The sequence below is a fragment of the Quercus lobata genome, chromosome 6, assembly GCF_001633185.2.
Source record: "Quercus lobata isolate SW786 chromosome 6, ValleyOak3.0 Primary Assembly, whole genome shotgun sequence".
Taxonomy (NCBI): Eukaryota; Viridiplantae; Streptophyta; class Magnoliopsida; order Fagales; family Fagaceae; genus Quercus; species Quercus lobata.
In genome coordinates, this window is record NC_044909.1 from 51,844,498 (window position 1) to 51,869,463 (window position 24,966).

A 24,966-nucleotide genomic window follows, 5' to 3' on the forward strand; every position below is an offset into this window, starting at 1 on the left:
CTCAATAGGAAATTGTAATACAAAATAGAAAAATTCAAAAAATTAATTTTTTACTAAAAAAATTGTATGAAAATTAGGATGTATTTAAAGCCTCTATACATCATCATAACAAAAGAGAGAACACTTTAAATACGTATTGGAACCCTAGTGCATGGATTCCTAGGTAACTTGTGTAAGTATGTGAGTTTGGTTTCTAAAAGTTTGATTTATCAGGGTTATAATCCATATCCCTGATAGTACATAGATTTTCATTGGTGTTATCCATGCATGTAAGCTCGGAGTTGGCTAGTTTAGATATTGCTATCTTATGTGGATATTTTACTTTCTTGTTCATGTAAACGTGATTTTGCTAGTCTCAAATCACATGTAACTATAACATGAAAACTTTGAGGTTTTAAGTTGTTTTTGAAATAATCTACATTCTTATTTCTCTTCTAATATTCGTATTTTTCTAAGGGTAAGGTATATGAGTAGCAGATAGGACACAAGACTGACACGTAACCATTTTAAGACACACTAGAGTCAAATCAATCCTTTTTATTGTGGAAACACATTTTATATACATTTTTTTTTTCAAGTGAATGGATTATATGGTGAATTTTCCTCTTTAAATGACAATCCTTATAGGAAGTCCACGACTCCTTGGAATTCGAAAGATCCATAACTATCTGACCTCAGATCTCAAATTCTCAATAAACAATAATTCTACACATTAATGTCTAATAATCACTTACTGTTAACAAATCTAAGAGCAAATTGAGCTTGGTCTTTGGTTCTCTTTAGTCTTTACCAAATTTTCTAACCTTGGAGAGAATTGGAGTTCGAGTAGGAACAACGATGTCTCAATTAAGAGGATTTTGGCAAAATTAGATGGTTTAAATGAGAACACACTCAACACAGAGAACACAAAATAAATAAATGCAAATAAGATAATCGAATATCAAAATGGCTGAGTATGATTGTGTTTGTGTTTTTTCCTTCTTTTTAGTTTGTCTTTCGTATACCTTTAGAAATCTATTTTTAGTTATCTTGAAAGAAGGGTTGCTTCCCTTTACCCTCTGCACATCATTGCTCGATAACTTACTTGAAAGTTGCATCATCTTTTGATTTTTGATTTATTATTATCATTTTATTAGATATAAGATGAGAGGGGTGTGATATACCAAATAATACTAAATACACTCTCCTGTTCCAATAAAAATTGTCTCTATCTATTAGTGTGTCAATTGTTTCATTATTTGGATTCTTAACAATTCCTATTTTTCAAGTGTAGACATCATTCACATTGCACTTTGGTACATTGCAACTCGCTCTCACATAAGAATGAAGCCCATCCTTTTGTGAGATGAAACGTAATACATTAGGTGTACTGAATAATTTCACATTCATTAGGCTATTTTCTAAAACTTGGCCATTCATCATCCGTTATGCCACTATACACGTGTTATGCTACTGTACACATGTTGACAATCGGTAATGTTTTTGTACGATTATCATGCAAATGTCAATTGAACACATTTCAAATGAAACTTATGTGGAAAATGAAATTTGATAACAAAAAAGAGAACACTTTAAATACATCTTGGAACCCTAGTGCATGGATTCCTAGGTCACTTGTGTAAGTATGTGAGTTTGGTTTCTAAAAGTTTGATTTATCAAGGTTATAATCCATATCTCTGATAGTACATAGATTTTAATTGGCGTTATCCATGGATGTAAACCCAAAGTGGCCATTCATCATTCGTTATGCCACTGTACACGTGTTATGCTACTGTACACGTGTTGACAATCGGTAATGTTTTTGTATGATTATCATGCAAATGTCAATTGAACACATTTCAAATGAAACTTATGTGGAAAATGAAATTTGATAACAAAAAAGAGAACACTTTAAATACATCTTGGAACCCTAGTGCATGGATTCCTAGGTCACTTGTGTAAGTATGTGAGTTTGGTTTCTAAAAGTTTGATTTATCAAGGTTATAATCCATATCTCTGATAGTACATAGATTTTAATTGGCGTTATCCATGGATGTAAACCCAAAGTGGCCATTCATCATTCGTTATGCCACTGTACACGTGTTATGCTACTGTACACGTGTTGACAATCGGTAATGTTTTTGTATGATTATCATGCAAATGTCAATTGAACACATTTCAAATGAAACTTATGTGGAAAATGAAATTTGATAACAAAAAAGAGAACACTTTAAATACATCTTGGAACCCTAGTGCATGGATTCCTAGGTCACTTGTGTAAGTATGTGAGTTTGGTTTCTAAAAGTTTGATTTATCAAGGTTATAATCCATATCTTTGATAGTACGTAGATTTTAATTGGTGTTATCCATGGATGTAAACTCAAAGTTGACTAGTTTAGATATTGTTGTCTTATGTGGATATTTTATTTTCTTGTTCATGCAAATGTGATTTCACTAGTCTCAAATCACGTGTAAGTAACTGTAATGTGAAAACTTTGAGGCTTTAAGTTGTTTTTGAAATAATCTATGTTCTTATTTCTCTTCTAAAAACCGCATTTTTTTAAGGGTAAGGTATATGAGTGGCAGACAGTAGGGGTGTATACGGGTCAGATTGGGTGGGTAAAAACCAATATTTTTATCTAATCCGCCACTAGTGAGTTGGGAAAATTCCAATCCACCATCGACCCACCAAAGTCTAAATTTGGTGGATTGGTTACAAATTTTGGCGGTTTCAACTCGGCAGGTTAGGCAGATTGTGCAAGTTGTCATTAACAAAGTTATTTTTTAAAAAAATTATCACAATCTACAATTTATTATTGCATAATCTCAAAATATAACTAATGCACACAAAAAATTAAAGGTTGATTTCATTGAATAATCTCAATTCCAAAACAAACATAGGGTCAATAAAAAAGAGATATATCAACTCTAATAGACCTTGTCTCCACAAAAAGGGAAAAAGAAAAGGAAAAAAAATAGTAAGTTGCTGCCTTACAACTGAGGGAAATTAAATCAACAAACCCAAAGTCTTAACATTCCCAAAGTCACATCAAGGATTCAAAATAATAACATACCAAGATAACAAATAAACTTCAAAATGGTATGCATGGTCTCAAGATTTACAAGAATATATGGGACCCAAATCAAGAAGACAAACAACATACTCAATAAAAATATAAATACAACCATTAAGCAATACAAGACATAAAAACAACTACCATTGTGTTTGTCTAGGAGAGAACACAGTTGATGGAAGGTGAAGAAAAGGACAAAACAACATGAAAGAGGGACGGAGAGGAAGTGGCTGAAGGTGAAGGCTAAATAAGAGTGTATGTAGTATACTGTTGAAGTGATTTTAGGGTTTCAATGTTGACTTTTTATATTTTGGACAAGGAATTGATTATTGATTAGATGTAAAAATTGATTAGGTGAATTGATTAACTTTAGTGTATGTAGTATACTGTTGAAGTGATTTTAGGGTTTCAATGTTGACTTTTTATATTTTGGACAAGGAATTGATTATTGATTAAATGTAAAAATTGATTAGGTGAATTGATTAACTTTATATACAGAATATACGATTGATCAATTTGAACTAATATATACATTTTTTATTTATGTATAATTAAGCGGGCAAGTCGGGTTGTAGCGTATTGAAAATGTTTCAATTCATTATCCAACCCAATTCGCTATTTTAGGCGTTTAATCCACCCAACCAAATTGCCTAACTTAATGACCTGTACAAGGCAAGTGGGTCAAATTCGGGTCGAGCAGGTTGGCGAGTCAAGCGGATATTCTACACACCCCTAGCAGATAGGACACAGGGCTAACACATAACCATTTTAAGATGTGTTGTGCCTATGTCACCTCCAATACACACTAGAGTCAAATCAATCATTTTTATTGTGGAAACACATTGTATATGAATTTTTTTTTTCAAGTGAATGGATTATATGGTGTATTTTCCTCTTTAATTGACAATCCTTATAGGAAGTCCACGACTCCTTGGAATTCGAAAGATCCATAACTATCTGATCTCAGATCTCAAATTCTCAATAAACAATAATTCTACACTTTAACGTCTACCAATCACTTACTGTCCACAAATCTAAGAGCAAATTGAGCTTGGTCTTTGGTTCTCTTAGTCTTTACCAAATTTTCTAACCTTGGAGAGAATTGTAGTTCGAGTAGGTACAACAATGCCTCAATTAAGAGGATTTTGGCAAAATTAGATGGTTTAAATGAGAACACACTCAACACAGTGAACAAAAGACAAATAAATGCAAATAAGATAATCGAATATCAAAATTGCTGAGTATGATTGTGTTTGTGTTTTTTCCTTCTTTTGGGTTTGTCTTTCGTATACCTTTAGAAATCTATTTTTAGTTACCTTGAAAGAAGGGTTGCTTCCCTTTACCCTCTGCTCATCATTGCTCGATAACTTACTTGAAAGATGCATCATCTTTTGATTTTTTATTTTGATTTACTATTATCGTTTTATTAGATATAAGATGAGAGGGGTGTGATATACCCAGTAATACCAAACACATCCTCCTATTCCCATAAACCATTGTCTTTGTCTATTACTGTGTCAATTGTTTCTTAATTTGGTTTCTTAACAATTCCTATTTTTTAAGTGCAGGCATCATTCACATTGCACTTTGGTACATCGCAACTCCCTCTCACATAAGGATGAAGCCCATCCTTTTGTGAGATGAAGCGTAATACATTAAGTGTACTGAATAATTTCGGCTATTTTCTAAAACTTGGCCACTCATCATCCGTTATGCCACTGTACACGTGTTATGCTACTGTACACGTGTCAACAATCCGTAACGTTTTTGTATGATTATCATGCAAATGTCAATTGAACACATTTCATCCTTGAATGAGTAATTTTCAAAACTATAGTAGTAAACAGTAAACAAGTTCAAAGCTAAAGACATACATAGCCCTCCTGATGATGATAGCTAAATAACTTCCCAGGATCTACTGGACCTCAATACCACCATGGTACAGCAACTTCGGCAGTGTTTTAATACAAGTGATTACACTGTGATGTTATCATGAACACTGTAGAAGACAGAATGCATAGACCATATAATTTCAAGGATTAATCAAAGAAAAAGTGATTTGCTTTATCGTCCTTTGTCAATCATTACATTATTGCTCGCCCACGAGTGATATAATCACTTGTTTAACCAAATAATGAAAAGGCAGCTACAACTGTTGCATCATTGCTTATGCTAGTCTCTCTATTAATACAAACAAATACAACCAACCATTTTTTACTTTTGCACACATGGGGGTGTGAACTTTCAAAAGAAAGCTGTATTAAATTACACACTAGCCTCCTAAATTTACTTATTCCACTCTCTCTCTCTCTCTCTTCTTTATCAACTAATGATGAACATATACTACATAGATAGAAGATGCCGTTTCCCATAAGATATCACAATGAATTTCTCAGCACCACAAATTTCACCTACACTGCCGTGGGGTAGCCTCAGTAATGACCCTGACCCACATTCCAAAAATAAGCACACCAACTTCAGTTCTCACAGAACGGGTTCCCACCATGTCTTCTCAGCCCAAATTTGCCGTTGAAGAAGGATCACTTGCTACAACTTGATAGTTATCCCCATCTTCATCTTCCTTATCTCCTTCAATCTCATTAACATTTTCTCCCTCACCATCTTCCGTTAGTGACTCCGTCCTTTGTCTCTCTTCTTGTCCACTCATCATATGCATCAAAAGCTCCTCAGGCTTCAACTCGCAACCAGAATTAACGGAATTTTCAACCTTCTTAGTCTTCCCACTATACAAAGCATCAAGCTGCTGAAAATAAGGACATGTTTTTGAATCATCAGACCTTTTCTTATTGCTTTCTTTTACCCTTTTGAAGTACTTGTTTATATTCTCCCACTTCTCTTTACACCTCTTTGCATTCCTATCATAACCAAGCTTTTTCATAGCCAATGATATCTCCTCCCATAGAGGTGCTTTTGGCCCATTTTCTTGATACCGAAAATCAAGATTAGTCCTCAGCTTAATCAAGGCTTCAACTTCATCTTTAGGCCATCGAGCTGAACTCATCTGAGGCCATCGACCTGAGCTTATCTGAATAGAATTCTCACCATTATCATTTTCTTGCCTCTCCAAATTATTCCCACCATTGTCATCTTCTTGCCTATCCAAAACATTCTCACCATTTTGCTTTTCTTGCTTGTCCATAACATTTCCACCATTATCATTTTCTTGCCTCTCCACAAATTTCTCCACTGGTATTGTGACCATTATCGCCTCCTCAGGAAATTGCACTGAGCTTGCTTGCTCAGAAAACTTCTTCAAGAATGCAAGCACGGCTGCATCCTTAGCTGCGGCAATTGATCTTTCTTGAACCAAAAGCTCCCGTTCTCTCTTAATCCTATCCAATTCTTGAATCTTCCACTCCTCTTCTCTTGCTATACGATCTTGCTCACACTTCTCCAATACATCTATAAACTTCCTTTGCAAATTCTCTTGCTTCTCTATCACTTCCTTCATCAAATCCTCAAAATACTCTGTCAACTTCTTCTTCTTCTTTCTCATCCCTTCCGATTCTTTACTGGATGACGACGTGGTTGGAGTGTAGTTCTCCGCTAAATTTCCATTTCGAATGATAGAATGTGGGATTGCTTTCTGAACAACATTCCTAGGCTCCACTGTCCTTACCACCATCGTGGTTTCAGCCAAAGAAGCCGGAATTTTATCCGGGGAAGGAGAAGGAAGTTGTGTGTGACCATCTAAAGCCTGTAATTGCTCGAAAAACCTATAAGCCTTGCCATTGGGTCGGCTGGACCGGACATCCTTGGTCCTCTTGTGATACTTGTAAATGTTCTCAAACTTCTCCTTGCATTTCTTGGCACTTCGATTATACCCAAGCTCAGCTAATTTCCTGAATAACACAGTTCCATAAATCTCATTGTTGCACTCCAATTTTTTTTAAAAAAAAATTAGCAAAAACCAACTCTCTCTCTCTCTCTCTCTAAAAGAATGAACTAAACAATCAAACCTTTAAACCCACTGAACATAACAAGTAACTGGGTATTAATTCAGTGCAACTGGGTTTTGATAATACATAAAAACAAGTTGATCTGTGCTAGGAAAATAAAAAATCATTCTTTTAATAATAAAATTATATCTGGGTCATTTAGGACCACTCGTTACCAAGCGGAAGTAACTAGATTGAACTTAGAACCTCCACTCAAACCAAACCCACTCATGTAATAATAATAAAAACAACATCAACTTTGTATTTTATATACTTGCATAACCCAAAGTCTTTCAAAATTTCCCAGGAATCAAACAGGGAATAAGAAAATATAAGCAAAGTGAAAATGAAAAAAAAATTTAAAGTATGTGAGTGAATAACCGACCTGGAAACCTCTTCCCAGAGAGGAGCTTTGGAAGAAGCGTCTCTGAAGGCATCGTCCATTTCAGACCTTATCTTGAGCATAGCCAAAGTCTCTTGCCTCGGCCACCGGTTACCGCCGAAGCTCCGGTCGCCACCCTCTTCAGCTCCACCACCAACTCTCTCTTCCTCTCCAGACCCAACCGACACCGACCCACCACCCTCATCGTTCTCCCGGTTGCCAGTAGTAGCGGTATTGCTCTCCGGCACAGTTGAGATTTCCAACATGGTGGTAGTTTGGTTTCCCGGAATATCTTTTTTTTTTTACAGCTTGGGGTGAAAAATGAAAAATATATATATCTAAATTCTAGGGTTTTGGGGAAGAGAGAGTGAGAGATGTAGAATTTAGAAATAGAGAGAGAGAGAAGTGGGTAAAGGGTAAGTAAAATAAAAAAACTTAGATGGGTTTTTTATTGAATTCTCTTTGGTTGAGATGGGCTTAAAGCTTTGGGTTCTCAAAAATTCTACCACTTTCATCGGGTTAAGTAGGTAAACAACAACAAGGTGAATTTTTTATATTTTTATATTTTTTTTTTTTAGTGAGTTGTGGTCTGGTGGACTAGATCTAGCTTGGGTTGCAAAAGTTGTCAAAATTTGATTGGTTGTTGTTGATTTTCATGTTGTCTAAAAATTTGACTTTAGGGATTTGCCGGTTTGGATACAAAATCTTGTATTTGACTTGTGGTCAAGATTAGTGGGCTTTTTTTTTATTTAGTTTAGTTTTTTCTTTTAGTTTTTTAATCTTTTGGAATACAGTAATAAATAAAAAGTCGTAAGATAGAAGGGTAAAATTGGAAAGGTGGTGAAATTTGTTGTTGGAGTGAGAAGTGTGTGGTGTAGGCAGCAGCTATAAATTTTTAGTTATGAGGAAGCCCCACGTCCACGTTGCCCACTTTTTTGCCTTTTGGGACTTTCCGTTTTCCCACTCGGCTTTGGTACCCACTAAGTTGTGAAATTACTTTTTTACCCTTATTCATAACCTTTTTTTTTTGGGATATGTCGATATTTTTGGACTTATACTCCAAGGAATTCAAGCATCAATTCTCTTTCGCATCGGCCGTCCTTTTGAGAAACTGTATTTCTTTAAATATAAACAATAAGTAATTTGACAAGTTCTTAATTTGAATAGTGGTGAGATTCCTTGACAATTCAGAAGTTTTGATAGAAAATATATATTTCTTATTGCAAAATAAGAAGATTCTGTATGTTTTTTAATAATAATGATAATAAAATAGATTATATTAATATTAGTACACAAAAAAAGGTAAGAAAGTCTTAATTGTTGAAGTTTCTTAAGTACTTTAACCAAAAAAAAGAAGTGGCTTAAGTACATGGTCCTCTCAACCAAAAAAAAATCTTAAAATTAATGGGTGACAATTGTACACTGATTTTTCCCCACACCCCTCTTTTTCTTCCCTTCTATTTTTGTCTTTGGCGTTTTAGAGGAACATTCTCATTAATCATTGTGTAAGATAAGTTAAACTACTTTTGCCCAATCTATAATTTTATATGAAACTACACCTCATCTTGATTGAGAAGAATATGAGAACTTAGAAGGGATCAAGGAAAAAGATGGAAGAAAATAGTGAAAGTGAAAGAAGGTATTAACAATCCGTAACTTAAAGAGAAATTAGGACTAAGCAATTATAAACAATTTTGACATAACTAAAAAAAAAAAAGTCAAATCACAAGTATAAGTGTTTGTGAGGTATGAGGGGTAAAGGCCGAGATTCAAATATTTTAGAGAAAGTTTCACACACATATACACTTAGATTATATTCGAGTAGAATTTCTATCTTATATAAAAATAAAAATAAAAAGTCAAAAGTCAAATCTAAAAATAGAGACTCAACTATTAAACAAATCAAGTTCAATAAATCATGAATATTTGCAAACAAATTAATAATAATTTAAGCTATTGAATATTTATATATATATAATATTGATATAGACTTAAAATTTATTCGTACTAAAAAGTTCAACTTGATAGGTTTGATTTACAATCTTGAGAAAAATCCTATATTCTTTTTACCAATACTAGGGCGGCAAGGCATATCAGCATATGTGCGATTGGATGAAGCTCCACGTAATCTACTTTGCCTAAAACGATAAGGAGAGATAAAAATAAAGTTTTCCTATCAAGAAAAAATAAAGTTCAACACGTAATCTGTCATATTACAGAGTGGCATCCAATATCTATAAGAAAAAGGTATGAATACAAATCAATTTACTTTCCTATCTATATTTCTCTTTATCGAAGTTTCAAATATTAATTAATTACACATCTTTTTTTATTTTACTTTTAAACGAAGAAAGATAAGCTAAAAAGAGAGATTAAGATGAGTTTTGCCGACCCACATACTCAATCATAGAATGGTAAAACTAAATTATTTTTTATCTAAAGACAAAGAGTGCAGAATTTGTTTACGTAATTGGAATTTCATGCATGTCTTTTCACATTACCGTCAAGTAATGTTCAATTTTTTTAAAAAAAAAAATAATGTAAACCATAGATTTTCAACCAAAGACACTCAAAAAGGAGGTGAAAAGTATGTGGTCTTAAAGCACACCACGCCGAAAATGGGACCCCTATTTGATTGTGACTATCCCAATTTGTGGACATGTCTTCGCTTTGCCTTGGTCCAAAAAATATCTCCCATTTTTTCCTAAATGCTGTGGATTTTCCTTGATCTTATCGTAATAGTTGAATTACTGTCAACTAGTTGTTTATTATTGCAAGTTGAGATTGCAAGTGGTGCACTTTTATATTTACATAGTTGCACAACCGTAAATTATTTTACAATTTTTTTCATGACTTTAATGTAGTAGATCGTGAGTGATTAACCATCATTTATATATGAATGTTCCATCATTTTTTTTTTCAATTACACTCAATTTGTCACGTTACAATTATGCCAAGAAGTTGTGAAAATTTTGTGGTCTTGGACTTTTTGCTTTCATACTTGCTTGTTTCAAAATTAATGGGAGAGATCGACATGCGGTTCTAGATGGCGTTGATGGTTTCGCTAATCATGGATTAAGCAGCAATTGGTGGTTAAATCACATGGTTCAGTCAAAATATGTAGGAAAATCACTCATCCTAAGGCCATTTTGGTCATATTCTCAATTATTACTTATGATAAGTATTAGCAGTTAAGACATTTTCTCCCATCTCAATTGTTGTTCCACGACCACGCACTCACGCAGCTATTAAAAATGTAAAAAATGTTACTTTCTTGGTAAATCATTAATTAAAATTTGAAGAGTCTGATACTTTGATAAAATAAAATATTAAAAAATTTTAACTTTTGAGCGGCAAATTTGGTGGAGGGCCCGGCATGGCAATCAGGTCAAACTTCATTTTTCACATGAAATAAAAAAAGTTATATAAATTTGAAAACGTGTCCTTGTATTTATTGACATAAAAAAATAAAATAAAATAAAATAAAAAACTTGTTAAGTTCTACAACAAATTATTTGATATAAAAAGAGTATTGTAATTGGGTGTGTGTATAAGTACCAATAAAAAAAATTGCGTATTGTAATCGTTCAATGACTAGTGAATTGAATAATTTGAAGTGTGGATAAAAACAAAAAATTATTTTGCTTAAGAGAGAATTGTGGTTAGTGTATTTTATGAAAGAATGTTGGTGAATATCCTTATTATTAATGAAGTTATACAATTACAGTTGAGGTGATCCGATTTAATTGTTTGTATGATTGTTTATATCTTGATCAGGATGCAATGGCTTGATCACGAGTTACTTTATGTGTTGTTTGTTAATAAATCTTGTAATCTAGATCCCGATAGAGCTTTTAGAACTGTGTAGTGTATAATACAAAACTAGACATTTTTTTGTATAGAAATTATACTAAGGGATTATAATACTTTTTTTATTTATATTATTTCTTTATTATTTTTCTTATTTTTTCTATGATATGACAATTATAAGTATGGTCAATGAGACTACCCTTTTATGCATTGGTTTCTAGTTAACTAGACTTTGCAAAATTATGTTCTTTCTATTTTATGCACTATAATGAGGCAAAGCTAAAACAAAAAAATTTGATTTTTTTTTTTTTAAGTTGTTAAAAACTTAAGTCATGGGTTAACTTGTTTTTACTTTAATTAAAAAGAAGAATTCTGGTTCGAGTAAGCGCTTTATCCTTTGCATTCAAGTCAAGAGCAATTTTGCTATGTCTAGATGGAACATAAATTTTTTTTTTTTTTTTTTTTTGGGGCAATGATTAAACTATTTCTTTTAGAACCATACCATTTGTCATAACTTTTGCCATAACCAATAGTTATGACACAAAAATTGTGTCCACAGAATTTCTCAAACAAAGCTTATGTGGAAAATAAAATTTGATAATACTGTTATACTAGTCGGTAATCCATGCAATACACAAGATATTTTAAGATAATATGATTTTATTTCTTTTTCTTTTTTATCTAAATATGGAATTTGATAATTGGTAGTTATTAATAGACATTTCTTATTACCACAAAAGAAATATATATATATATATATATATATACACACATCTCTTATGATTATGTTTGTATATGGAACTATATATTCTAGCATTAGACATTGATTATAAAATGGAATCTTATATTAGACCATTTAAATAAATTATAATGTATCAAGATTCTACTCTAGTGGAGGGTTTAAATATAAAATAAAATTTAATTTCTATTAAAAAATATTAGAATAATATGTAAATTTGTAAATCTCAAAAAGTTATGTGGCATGATATTATAAGTCAAACAGAAGTTAAATGGCTTTGGTTTTATATAGATTATAGATGATGACAAAAATTTTGAACTTTAAAATAATATATTTTGCACCCTTGAAGGAAATCATAAATTGGTTAATATAATTATAAATTAGTAGATTTTAGTAAAATTTTATTTATATTTATTAAGCCACGTTAATTCAAACAGTAAAAAATATATATTAGCACCCAACACATTAAGAAAACATATTATATTGGTGGTGCTAAAGTTAAAAAATTTAGCACCCAAGCTACAAAATACTATAGCTACAAAGTGATAAATTTTAATGTTGTTTATTCCGTGACCCAATTATTTATCATTAAAATATGTTTTCGCTCTCTTAGTTGTATTGTAAAGAATAAAAAATAATAATTTTTTTTTGAGTAAAAAAATAAAATCTTTAATATTAGGTGTATTATAAAATGATGTATTAAAATAGATAAAATAAAATTTTAAGTAGTTAAAAGCTAAATTTTTTAGCACCACTAATGTGAATGCTCTAAGTAAAGGTTTTTTTTAGACATTTGGAAAATTGGTTAGTCAAACTCGACCTACTAAAACATTGGGTCAAGTAGGGATTCGCAAGACAACCTTTTTGGAAAGAAATATCTTATTTCACATATGATTTTTGCTTAATATCATAATTTTTCATTGTTAAATCCTCCATCTCCATTGTAGCTCAACTTAGACTTTTTCATGTTTCCAATGGAAACTTTCAAGGTCCAAATCTCCCTTTCTCCATCAAAAATATCAAATTATAAAAAAAATCTCTTTCTTTGATTCTCACTTTCTTTGTTTCTTTTCTTCATTGTTCTCAATCTTCAAATCTTTTGAAAGTTTTGGTAAGAGTTCTATCTCATCACTCCCTAAAATTTTGACACCAATCCTAGCTAAAATCCCAAGGAAAATAATTTTATCTTACACGAAACTAAATAAGAAAGTTAAAGAGATAGTTTTCCAACTCATTTTAAAGTTATTACCAAATATAGAAAAATGTAAAAAATTCAAATTAAAAAAAATGATTCATTTTCTAAAAAATATTAATGTTAAAACAAACCGTGTAAGCCTCAATTGCAACTACAAATGCCCTTAAAATCTCCCTCTAAATCAACATCCTACCGCTCATCAAAACCTATATTAAGTAATTAAGATGTTAGAAATAAGGAGAAGAAGGATTAGTACCATGACCACTAAAAAAATTCGTAGGCTTGCAATGCCTTCGATAGTGATAATCAAGGTCCAACCGTAAATGACATTCGCCCTTTAGGCTTTATTTCTGGTAGCTTGGCAATGGTGATTGAGGCTTATAGTAATTGCAATGTGGGTGCTCAACAGATGAAGGAGAAAAATAAGAGAGAATAAAAAAATACGATAAAGTTTTAAAATGAATTATTTTATTAAATATTATTTTAAAACTGAATTTTTATTCTTTCCCATCTAACCTAGCTATTAAAATTGTGACAGAATGACCAATTTGGTCATTTCCCTAACGTTAGGGACTTATAATTTTAAACTAGAACTAGAGGGGCCAGTGTAATTTGGATTCAAACTTCAAGAGTCTTTTTGTATTTTTGTATTTTTTTGTTAGAATTAAAAAGTATAACAAAGAAATCTAATCTATTTAAGTGACTAATGGTCTAATCATGTAGCGATTGATCACTTAATCATTTAAAATTATGTGACTGAACATTTAATAATCTAAAAGTTATGTAACATATTGTTTTTAACAATAAATTTTGAGTCCCCCAGCACCCATGGCCCTGCCACAGACTTACAGGTCTCTCTACATGGCACTAACATTACATTGGAGATGATATGGTCCCTGAGGAACAAAGTAGTGCACAATGATAGGCAGGTGAGCTTGCTTGTTGAGCTCCACAGTTTAGAAAGAATGTTTTGGCCTGTTTGGATTTAGAGGAGAGAGAGGAGAGGGGAGTAGAGTTGGCTGAAAATAGACTAATTTTAGACCAATTCTACTCTACTTTACTCTACTCTCCCGTTCTCTCTCTCAATCCAAACGGACCATTAAAGAGCATGTGCTTGTAATTGAGATTTGAAACCAATGTGCAACATAGTCCAAGAAAAGTTGACAAGTTGTAACTCGATGGAATTAGGTCCATCAACCAAATGGGATAATAAAATTTTGATGTGGCGTGTTCAAATGAGAATGCGTTTCTAGGGATGAAAACTGAGATATTTTAAAGGTGTGGGCTAGAAGTAAAATGGTGTGTTATCTTATGTTTGCTGAAGGTTCTGCCATAATTTGAGCTTTGTGGCTGGCTAGAGATAAAAAGTTCCAAAGTATAATTGTTGAGGGTGATTCTAATATTTGTGTTTATGCCTTAAATAAGAATTTGAATGAGGCATGTTAGGAGATTCAACCACTGTTGAATGATGCATTAGTCTTGGCTAATTCATTTGTGTGGTGTTGTTTTTGTTGGATCAAAATAGATGCTAATTTTGTAGCTTATGAACTAAGTATGTTTTATACTCAAATATCTTTTATTTTTGTAACTATCTATCCCTTCCTCCTGCTATCATGGTGGCTTGGGAAAGAGATGTGTCTTTTCTGCTCCTTAAATGAATATTAATATTACTGTCTCTTGTCTCTGTGTGTTGTGTGTGTATCTCTCAGTTGTGCTTTAAAAACGCAATACTTTCCAACAATCTCTACGAACCTTAATAATCTTAGGTTATGTTTAGTAACAGTTTTTATTTTCTATTTTTAAAATTTTGTTTTTGGAAATATATATATATATATAAACAATTTTCTTGTATTTTTGAAATAAAAAACATGTTTGGTTAGTTGAAATTAAAAAGATAGTTTTTTGAAGAAAATATATAGAAAATACTAAAATATATTGTTACTAGGATTTGAATTATAATGCTAACTAATTAAATGAGACAGATTCATTAAATTAAATGCGTGTTTTCATTGACTTTTGAAAATTAGAAATTAAAAACAATTTTTTGCATGTTTTTAGTTTCCTTCACAAATTAAGTTTTGAGAATTGTTTTTGTTTTCTGTCTATTTTGGGTTGCCAAACAAGTTTTTTAGTCTTAAAAATAGAAAATTATTTTTGGAAACAGAAAATAAAGGTAAAAAACAGTTACTAAACATAACCTTAGATATCCTATTCATCTCTCATACTCCTTTATCACTTACCTATTGTTCTTAATCAATACAAAAAAACATTTATATCTTAAAAAAATGATAATAAATTTAGGGACACAATGTTCTTTATATTTATATATAATTGATATGGTCTTTTGTGATTGGTGCATTATAAAAGTAGTGTCAATAGTAAACATAAGTGAAAATAATATCATTTGGATGATAACAACAGTAATAAAAAGAAAAATAATAATGAAAATTTTGTATTCTTTTCTATATATAAGTCATGGACTTGAATCTAGGAAATCAACCTCTCAAAAATAAAAATTTTGAAATAAGAGAGGTTGTCAAATTCAGGATCTTATGTAAGAGGAGGTAGGTAAGATCATGAATTAGAGTATCCACAGCAGTAGAGCTATATTTTTAGCTATTTGTCATCACAAAAAGTTATTTTATCTATTTTACATACTCACATGCTGCAGCAGTGGATCTATTTTAACTTTCAACACAATAAAATAATATAAGCATCACAATAAAATAATATAAGCATCACAATAAAATAATATATCTACTATAATAAAATAATACATCCCACTACAAAAAAAAAAACCACAAATATTCAAACCAGCAATGTGAACACAATTTTTTTTTATTACCTTTGAGCTACAATGCACAACTATCTTTAACTGTACACTATAGCTGAGAAGCCAAATTTTTTGGCTATAGCTCCACTGCTGTAGTTCCAAATAGCTTTTTAGCACCACTGCTGCAAGTGCTCTAAAGATTAGAAGGTGGATTGTAAGGTCTTACTTATTTTTTATACTTAAAAGTAAAAAACACATTGATAATGACTTTGTATTTTAAATAATCATATAAATTATGAATTCATCCAAAAAAAGACAAAGATTTGCGTCAATGTGATGTGATTTGTATACAATACGTCATTACATCTATACTAACGAAACAAATATACTTAGATTTTAACACAATGTATTCAAAAAGTTTAGCAGATGTTTAATTAGCAATTAAGCAAGAACGGAGCCAGGAGTTCTATTGAGGGGAGGGGAAGTATAAAAAATTTTTTTTTTTCCTTGAAAATTCAAACTAGCATCCATTTAGTATAACAAATGGAAAGACACAAATATTTTTTAATAAATTACGAAACAATTATATATCAAAAAGGAATATAGCATTATTTTAAATCTCAAAAATCATCATAACTAAAATAATTATTTCAAACCAAGTATGACAATTGTTAACCATAAATTTATAATTTGGAATAGTTTCAGTAAGTGTCAAATACCACTTCCTTATTCAGCAAAAACAAAAAAAAAAAAAAAACAAATACCACTTCCTTATACATAAAAAAATCTCATTAGGAACTTAAGTAATTGTGTTTATGTGCGTCAACCATTGAACAATGTGTAATGTGTCATGACTATGACTCGCTTGGGTGTGGCATTTTTAATCTTACCATCTACTAATTGCTAAACATGACAGTAACCATTCCACTAAACAAAAAGACAAAACATCTCAACTGAATTAATTGTTCAGCTACTACAGAGCAACTCCCAAAACTCATTATACAACACTTTATAACTATTAAAAAAAAAAAAACAACTCATTTCAAAGTCAAATAAAGTGAAGTAGTAATAATAACGTTCAGAGAAAGAGATTAGACAATAAGAAATTAAACGACACAAAAAGAAAGAGAGAGCAACATATAGCAAAAAAAAAAAAAAGATAAAATAAGCAGAAACGGCGGCAGTGTCATGAATGGATCAAAGAGGGCAAAATCACACACTCTCTCTTTGATTCGAAGATCTGATCAATTCAGATCTAGTAAAATTATTAAGAGCTTTTTTCTTGTTTATTTGGGCTTTACTTTTTATGTTGTTTGGGCTACTTTTTCTTGAATGTTGTTTGGGTTAATTTTTTTTGGTTAAAGAGGTCAAGGTTATATTTTGTTTGGGGGGGGGGGGGGGGGGGGAAGGAAGATCAATTTTCTTAACCCCAAATTCAAAAAACTCATAAAATATTATATACTTCTCTTTTGTTTTATAAATTCCAGGGGGGCCATTGCCCCCAAGGTTATCAAATAGCTTTTTCTTTTCTTTTTTTAAGCGAGGTTGTGCGTGTGTGTGTGTGTGGGAGATTTTAAGTTGATCTAGGATAAATTTGACACTTCCTACTCATAGGCATGTTTGGGTCATTGGTATCCTTTGGGCTTGAACCGTTTGATGGGTGTACTTTGGCCCTTTTCAACCTATCCCAAAATTTAGTTTTTATTGGGATTAGTAGGATCTTATATAATCCCACAATTCTACACAATCCTTTTTATGATTCTACCAAGCATGCGATTCTGCTATGATCCTAATCATTTTAGTCAAGTGGATACATAAGATCATACAATCATATGATCCAAATTACAATTTTGACAACTATGAGTAAAATTGTCTATCATGACTTCTCTCAGACCTCACAAAAGTAAGAGTTTTGTGCATTAAGTACAATATTTTAAGCAAAGTTTTTTTTTTAATAATAAAAACTATTTAGTATAAAAGTATAATAACCCAATGAAAAAAAATATTTAGTATATTTTTTATAATAACTTTCCCCCAATATTTCACTCAAAAAGAAAACGAAAAAAAAAAAATTTCCACCAATACTTATGTGTGGACTACTGTGGAGGGCAATGCATCCTTAATATAAATTAAAACTTAGTGGGCTTTTATAAGTGGGTGGGCCTAATGCGGTCCACCCTAATCGAACCTCACCCCCAAAAATTGACCTAAGAGGCCGAAACTACAAAATCATCGAGTCAGAGAACTCACAACGCGTAAGTCAACCTCACACACACAGAGCCAGAGCCAGATATGGGGGTGACAAAGGAACAAGTGGAATCTTCATTGAAGTCAAAGATGAATCCTTCACATCTCGTAAGCCCTAATTCAATTTTTTTTTTTTTTTAGCTTCATATAAATTTGTTGTTTTCTTTTACTTTGTCTTTAGGGTTCATCTGTATATTAATTTCAGTTCAGTTCGTAATATTCATATAAATTTGTTGTTTTCCAATAGTATTTTTTATAATCTTTGTCGATAGTAGGTATATAATATTAGACGAATCAAACCTAACCTTAAAACCACACTCGTTACTAGGTTTGGGCTTTTATGTGATTCAGCTGAAATTCTACAGTCAAACCAAAATTAGATGTCAGAAAATTGCTTTAATAATGTTAATTAACATGCGAATTGCCATACGATCTAAATTACATCATTATTGTTGTTTTTGTTGTTGTTGTTGTTGTTGAATCCTGGTATGGTAGGTGAATTCACATTGGAACAATCATAATGTCGACAGTACATATTATTATTTCAAAGTGCTGTGAACTCTAAGGAGGCTGAATGTCATCGTTCACAAAATGAAACCGAGATCCTTGACCATGGTATAAAAGGTGTAGGAAGGTCTCTTTCAGATTAAGGTTGTTAGGCTGCATCAATTCAAGCAACGGCGGGTTAAGTTTTTTTAGACCAAGTATTGTTAGTTTGTTACTACTACTGCTTCTAGGTTTGGACATGGCTGGTCCGTGTGGCTTATGCTTTCTTTGTGGGGGTAAAGTTGGCTTCTATGCCCTTGGAGCTGGAGGTGTTGCAATGCAATTGTTTGTGCCACTTGCTCGGTGTTATGCAGTCCCACTTGGTGAAGCCATTTGTTCAAGGGGTGAGGGACAGCACCTGTTTTTAAGTTTGGGTGAGAGTGATCCATGTTTGAGTTTAGTTGTAGGCGAGAGGGAGAAATTCGGGGACGTTTTATGAAGTGGAAAGGTTGCAATAGCATGTTCAGAGGCACGACTACGCAATTCTTAACAGAGTTCCACAACTAATGGAGAATGCTTATTCTAATAAAATATTGGGTTTGTTATAATCTGTTTTAAAGCTTTTTCTTCTTCTTTTAAAAAAAAGAAAAAAAGAAGAAGAATAAAACATGTTTTGTTCTACAAAGAATGTGAGTTTGTATTGTTATAATGAGTAACAAAATAAAATTTTGGGGAAGACATTTTTTAATAAAGGAATCTTGTTATCATATTTGGCCTACCCACTATGAAAATTATTAAGCAGCAGATAACAAAGATGTTCTGGGAAAAGATTTGATCATAAGAAATTAAACAAAATTATTAAGTAGCAGATAGCAACTATTGTGATCAGTTATGCTCCATTTAGATGGACAGCTAGATATAGTCTGCAATTTACTTGGAGATCTTGGTGGTTGTACTACAACCAAAGATATGAGGAATTAAAAAGTAAGTTAAAAAAAAGAAGAGGTAAATTGTAGAGTGTGCATGCAGCTGTTACACAAGATAATAAATCCTGTCCAGGCCCTTTAAAACATATAGATTTTTTTAAATAGTTGGGATTGGGGGCGGGGGGATTTGAATTCTGGATGTTTCCATTTGAAACATGAGAAGGGGCTAGTTGAGCTACAAAACCCCTGGATTCTTTTTTTTAATGGTTAGTACTTTCTTGTGCACTTTCTTTTCCTTAAATACTCAAATTTTAACATTTCTATTTGCATTCCTTATATAACTTGTTTTATTGGATTTCCTTTTCATATTCCCTGTAAACACTTTTGAATCTGTCACTTGTTCTCTGGCAATTTATTCCTCTATTTTCTTGTTTCAGGAAGTAATTGATACATCTGGAGGGTAGGTTCTTTCTTGCAGACATATGTATTTTGAATTCAGAACTTTTCTCTGCCTTGTTTTTTGTGGTGTTTATCAAACTTGTTTTACTCAATTTTAAGTGATTTTCAGTTGTGGAGCAAGTTTTGCAATTGAAATTGTATCAGAACAATTTGAAGGGAAGAGGTTGCTGGAGAGGCACCGATTGGTTAATGGTGCTCTGGAAGAGGAAATGAAGGAAATTCACGCTCTATCAATAAAGAAAGCTCTGACCCCTGAGCAGTGGAAACAACAGCAAGAGCCTGAAAAATCTAATACTGCTGCTTAGAATGTTGTTGTAAGTAGTCAAGACATTCAGAAAGTTTCCTTCCCTCCACCAAGCAAAACGTCATGGAATTATGAATATGTCTTGGGCTTATTGAGACTTGGGACAAAGTACATCTACCAAAATTTTATTTACCATCATTTTACTTGGTTTTTGTTTAAGAATTTGTGATGTGATGTGCATCAAGAATTGCATGGCAGAAGTGGCCCGAGTTTTTTATTATTTACAGAATCCAACTGTTTTAAGGGTATCTATGTTCAACCCTATGAGGCTACCTTTAGATATAAATAGTAAAAAAACTATTCTAAACTCTAAAAGCTAGAGCAATGCTAGATACTTGCAAATTTCATAACTTGTTGAGCTAGCGACTTTTAGAGGTTTCGAACTTAGAATCTCATAAATTTCTTTGGGTTTGTTAAGTTGACAAGTTATTATTGATATAACATTACTTTCACATGAATCTACTATTAACATCAATTTTATTATATATCAATCATATCATGTCATATCAATGGTTGGGGAAATTTTAGCATGCAAATTGCTATATGATCCCTACCCTGGCTGGTGTCATATTATTGTCTAATTTATGGCTTAAAATCCAGAAGGGCATTTCTGCAGGAATTTATTACTCTTCTAATGACACCCCAATGATGACCAATTAAATGGTGCACCTGCTCTTCTAATGGTATGGAACATTAGCATTGCACTAATTGAGTTCAGAGTAAAAACAAAAATGCACGGCAGTAATACTAATTAGTGTAATGCTGTGGAGAGCATGATTTCCATGGTATGGGACACCTTTGTGGAGAGAGTAAGCAAGGTTAAGCTGTTCTTGTGTTCTAAACAAAAGGGTGGAGCTCAAGGTCAATGGACAGCAAGCTAGGATTGCTATATCTTGTTCACTGTTTGACTCTTTCTTTGAAAATATCTCCACGGGTTGGGGGATCTTGTTCCTGGTGTTTAAATCAAAGCTCTTTTCTATGGGGGAGAGTGAGTGAGAGTCAGAAGAACTACCACTAAAAGCCAAAAGGTGGGGACTGATCATCATTGAAGATTAGGTTGAAGTGATTTTTCTAGGACAATCAGGTTTTGATAAATGCTTTTTTATTTACGATGTAACGTTGTACTTATGCATAAGTTGAAACCTCTCTCTCAAAACATAATTTCACTTAATATACTCTATAGCTTCTAATATAGTAATATGCTGTCTTTGCTGGAATATGCCACTACTGACATGTACATACTACATACATACAACTACACACATGGGAACTCACAACCACATATTTTTAAATATATCCTCAGATGTTGAAAATAGTAAAAAATAATAATAAAAAAATGTTTAAGAGCAAGAGGTAGAGCAAACAAGGAGAAAATTTCTGCCAGTTATCCTGTCTGGTGAAACCAATATTTCTTATTATAGCTGTGAAAGTTTGGAGCTGAAATCGTGTAACATGATTTCAATTAGAGTGTGGTGTGTAAGCGTGTGCATTATAATTTTAACGATTTCTTATTATCATTAATATATGTAACTCTTTGCCTAAACAAGCTTCAGACTTTCCACAGATGAGCAATGACATTTAGAAAAAATATAGTAACACAAATTATTATACAATTTTTTCTTTGTTATAACAGTGATGTAATTGAGTGTGAGTAGTGAAGAAAAAATAATAGGTTTATGCATATATAATAATAAGTAACCATTCACAATTTATAACATTAAAATTATGACGAAAAATTGTAAAATAATTTATACTTTTAGAACTACTTTTGATTTAACCCGGTTGAGAAGGAAAGTACATCAATTTAAAAATTACTAAATAAGCAAAGTAGATATAAAACCAAGTGCTGTTTACCAAAATAAATAAACCAAGGGCAAAAACGTGGATCTACCTTTTTCAGTACTTCTTGTGATTGATAACCCGCGGCTGTGGTGGACTTTCTAACAGGTACAGGAAAGAGACTTTATTTCTTCTTAATTAATGCATTATCCTTCTACCAGTGAACAAGATATAGCGGTCATATATCTTGCTTTCCATGAGCTTGACCTTCCATCCTTCTAACTAAAACACAAGAGCAGCTTAACTTTTTTTACCATTAATCTCTGATTCATGGCCACTAAGCTTGTTCAACAACCAATCCCAGCTTCCCATGTCATTCCTCCAAAACCAAGAGCCACAAAAATCATTAAAACTCTCAGATTATTCTCAGCCACACATTCAAGGACCAAGAGCCCCATATTTGGCGAGTGCATATCTAGTTTTAGACCCATTTATTTCACCAAAGTTGCAGAACAAAGCCCTGGCATGGTTGAGGATGAAACACTTGCCCAGGCCAAAACAGAGCTTTACCAGGCAATACAAGGTACTCCAACTTGACTTCTATGCTTTAACCTCATTGATATAATTCATTTTTATATTTCTTTACTGTAATGAACATAAGTGAACAATTTGAAGTGATGTTTAATATGGATTGCATATAAACATCTTCCAAGGATTGAATAGAGGGATATTTGGAATCCCATCTGCAAAGAAATCTGAGATTGAAGGTTTCGTGAAGCTGCTAGAATCTCAGAATCCAACTCCAGATCCTACTCTGAAACTAGAGAAGGTATATTATCTTATATTACAATAATGTTTGTGCAATTGGGCTTGAGATTTGTAGTTAAAACAATATTTTTAAGGTTATTTCCATAATTGGAAGTTGAAAGTTAGTTGAAGATAAGTTCTTTTCTATTTTATAAACTTTATTTCTTAAATTGGAAGGTGGGTGGATGCTGGAAACTTGTTTACAGTACAATTACAATCTTGGGTTCAAAGAGAACGAAGCTAGGCTTGAGAGATTTCATTTCATTGGGAGATTTTTTCCAGATCATTGATGTTACTAAGGTATAAATCTTTCAATATCATGTTTAGTTCTTGTAGCAAAACTATAGCTTTAATCTTTTCGAGTTCAATATTGGACAGTGGAACAGTTCAAAATTTAGCATATTCCAAAAAGATGATATCTTGAATATGTCTATATTTCTTGCTCAACCTTCTATATAACTAGTCTCGTCACACGCACTTAGGCATGCAATGAAGTTTTTTTACTAAAAAAAATTCTGTGTTTTTATTTTATATATATAATTTTTATTATAAAAATCTAATTTATAAGTTGATAAAACAATTTAGAAATTAACAACAAAGCAGTCCTATTTTTTAGGTAATGTTTTAATGAGAGTTAGAGTTATATTTTACTGAATTGTCCATTAGTTTTGTCTTTACTTAAATATAAAGGTATAGGGGTATTTTTGAACTAAAAAATGAAGAATCCAAATAAGGGAAGTCCCTTAAATAATAGTATAAATACTTCTTGACACCACTTTTAACCACAAAAAGAGTGAATTTTTTTTTGTCATTTAAGTCTTTTGGTGTGATTATTTATGTCTTTTACTAAAACTATCTACATTTCTTATAATGTGCCAAATTGGAGGGAAAAGCAGTGAATGTGGTCAAGTTCAGTGCAAAGGGGCTAAATCTGTTCAATGGAAAGCTCACGATTGAGGCCTCCTTCAAGATTTCATCAAAAGCAGTTAAAAAGCTACACTATTTTTCTGGTTACTTTCTACTTTTTTTTTTTCTTTAATTCAACAAACAAACACTCATAGTAACCTGCTTTTGTTCTATATTCTACAGAGAGTTGACATTAGTTACGATCAGTCATCAATCACTCCTGTCCAGGTATGCTGCATTATCAATTTCAGTTCATTTCATTGTTTATGTTTTTGTTTTTAGTAAGGAAAGAAGAAAAATAATGACACTTAAGATTTCTATTGAGGAGCTGTTGGCTATATATAACCTTGAAATTGATTTGTTTTTGCCTTTGTTAAAACAATAGTTGATGAATGTGTTCCGGAAGAACTATGATATTCTACTTGGCATCTTCAATCCACAAGGTTGGCTCGAGATTACGTATCCTTTGTCACCCTTTTATATGTAGTATTTACTAATTATTGAAACCTTTATTGTACTTGTTCCTTAATCTAAACTCCTTTAGATATGTTGATGATGAACTGAGGATAGGGAGGGATGATAAAGGCAATATCTTCATATTAGAGCGTACAGGAGATAATGAACCCTAAGCCTTGCTCTCCGGCACTGCCATGAGTCCCCAGTTTTTAGAAGATCATTATTGGAGGGTTTAGGCTTTTAGCTCATTTTAACGTGACAACCATCATTGCATTGCTTCAAAAAACTTTTGATTGTAACTCAAAAAATTGTATTAAAAAGAAAAAAGAAAAAAGGTGAAGCTGCTTATCTGCAGGAACTTTCTCAAAAAGAAATCTACTAACAAATTTTAGTGCATAAAAATTTATTTCTTGGAATATGTTAGAAATTCTAGATTCTATCCAGAACCTGTGTCTGCTCAAGTTCCAGTGAAAGGAAGTGGTATAAGTCTTCATAAATTTTTCAGTTCAATAATACTTTGAAGCAATCGTATGGTTGCCTTACCTCATCCAATAATGGAGCTAGGAATTTGTCTGGGAGGTCAACAAAAAACAAAAAAAGTAATGATTAGGGGGTTTGTTTTTTAATAATTTTTTATATCCTATTGTCAAAAGACTTATAGCTAAATTCACTGGCACCGCATGAT

The 24,966-nt window shown here is 32.1% G+C and overlaps 3 protein-coding genes across 3 annotated transcripts; 2 read left to right on the plus strand and 1 right to left on the minus strand.

Moving 5' to 3' along the window:
- Positions 1 to 5,059: 5,059 nt before the first annotated feature.
- LOC115994903 (trihelix transcription factor GT-2-like) lies at positions 5,060 to 7,896 on the minus strand. The gene is made up of 2 exons (XM_031119242.1): positions 7,398 to 7,896; positions 5,060 to 6,916 (listed from the first exon to the last, which is right to left on the minus strand). The coding sequence occupies exons 1-2, from the start codon at positions 7,658 to 7,660 to the stop codon at positions 5,566 to 5,568; spliced, it is 1,614 nt and encodes a 537-aa protein (XP_030975102.1). The 5' UTR covers positions 7,661 to 7,896; the 3' UTR covers positions 5,060 to 5,565.
- Positions 7,897 to 18,112: 10,216 nt separating this feature from the next.
- LOC115950983 (protein BOLA2) lies at positions 18,113 to 20,581 on the plus strand. The gene is made up of 3 exons (XM_031068272.1): positions 18,113 to 18,266; positions 20,008 to 20,030; positions 20,139 to 20,581. Exons 1-3 carry the CDS (start codon positions 18,204 to 18,206, stop codon positions 20,332 to 20,334), a joined length of 282 nt encoding a protein of 93 aa, XP_030924132.1. The 5' UTR covers positions 18,113 to 18,203; the 3' UTR covers positions 20,335 to 20,581.
- A 1,661-nt stretch (positions 20,582 to 22,242) lies between these two features.
- On the plus strand, positions 22,243 to 24,635 carry LOC115993726 (fibrillin-5, chloroplastic). Its single transcript, XM_031117684.1, has 7 exons — positions 22,243 to 22,695; positions 22,826 to 22,941; positions 23,097 to 23,219; positions 23,806 to 23,904; positions 24,009 to 24,053; positions 24,211 to 24,284; positions 24,370 to 24,635. Exons 1-7 carry the CDS (start codon positions 22,443 to 22,445, stop codon positions 24,452 to 24,454), a joined length of 795 nt encoding a protein of 264 aa, XP_030973544.1. The 5' UTR covers positions 22,243 to 22,442; the 3' UTR covers positions 24,455 to 24,635.
- Positions 24,636 to 24,966: the final 331 nt, after the last annotated feature.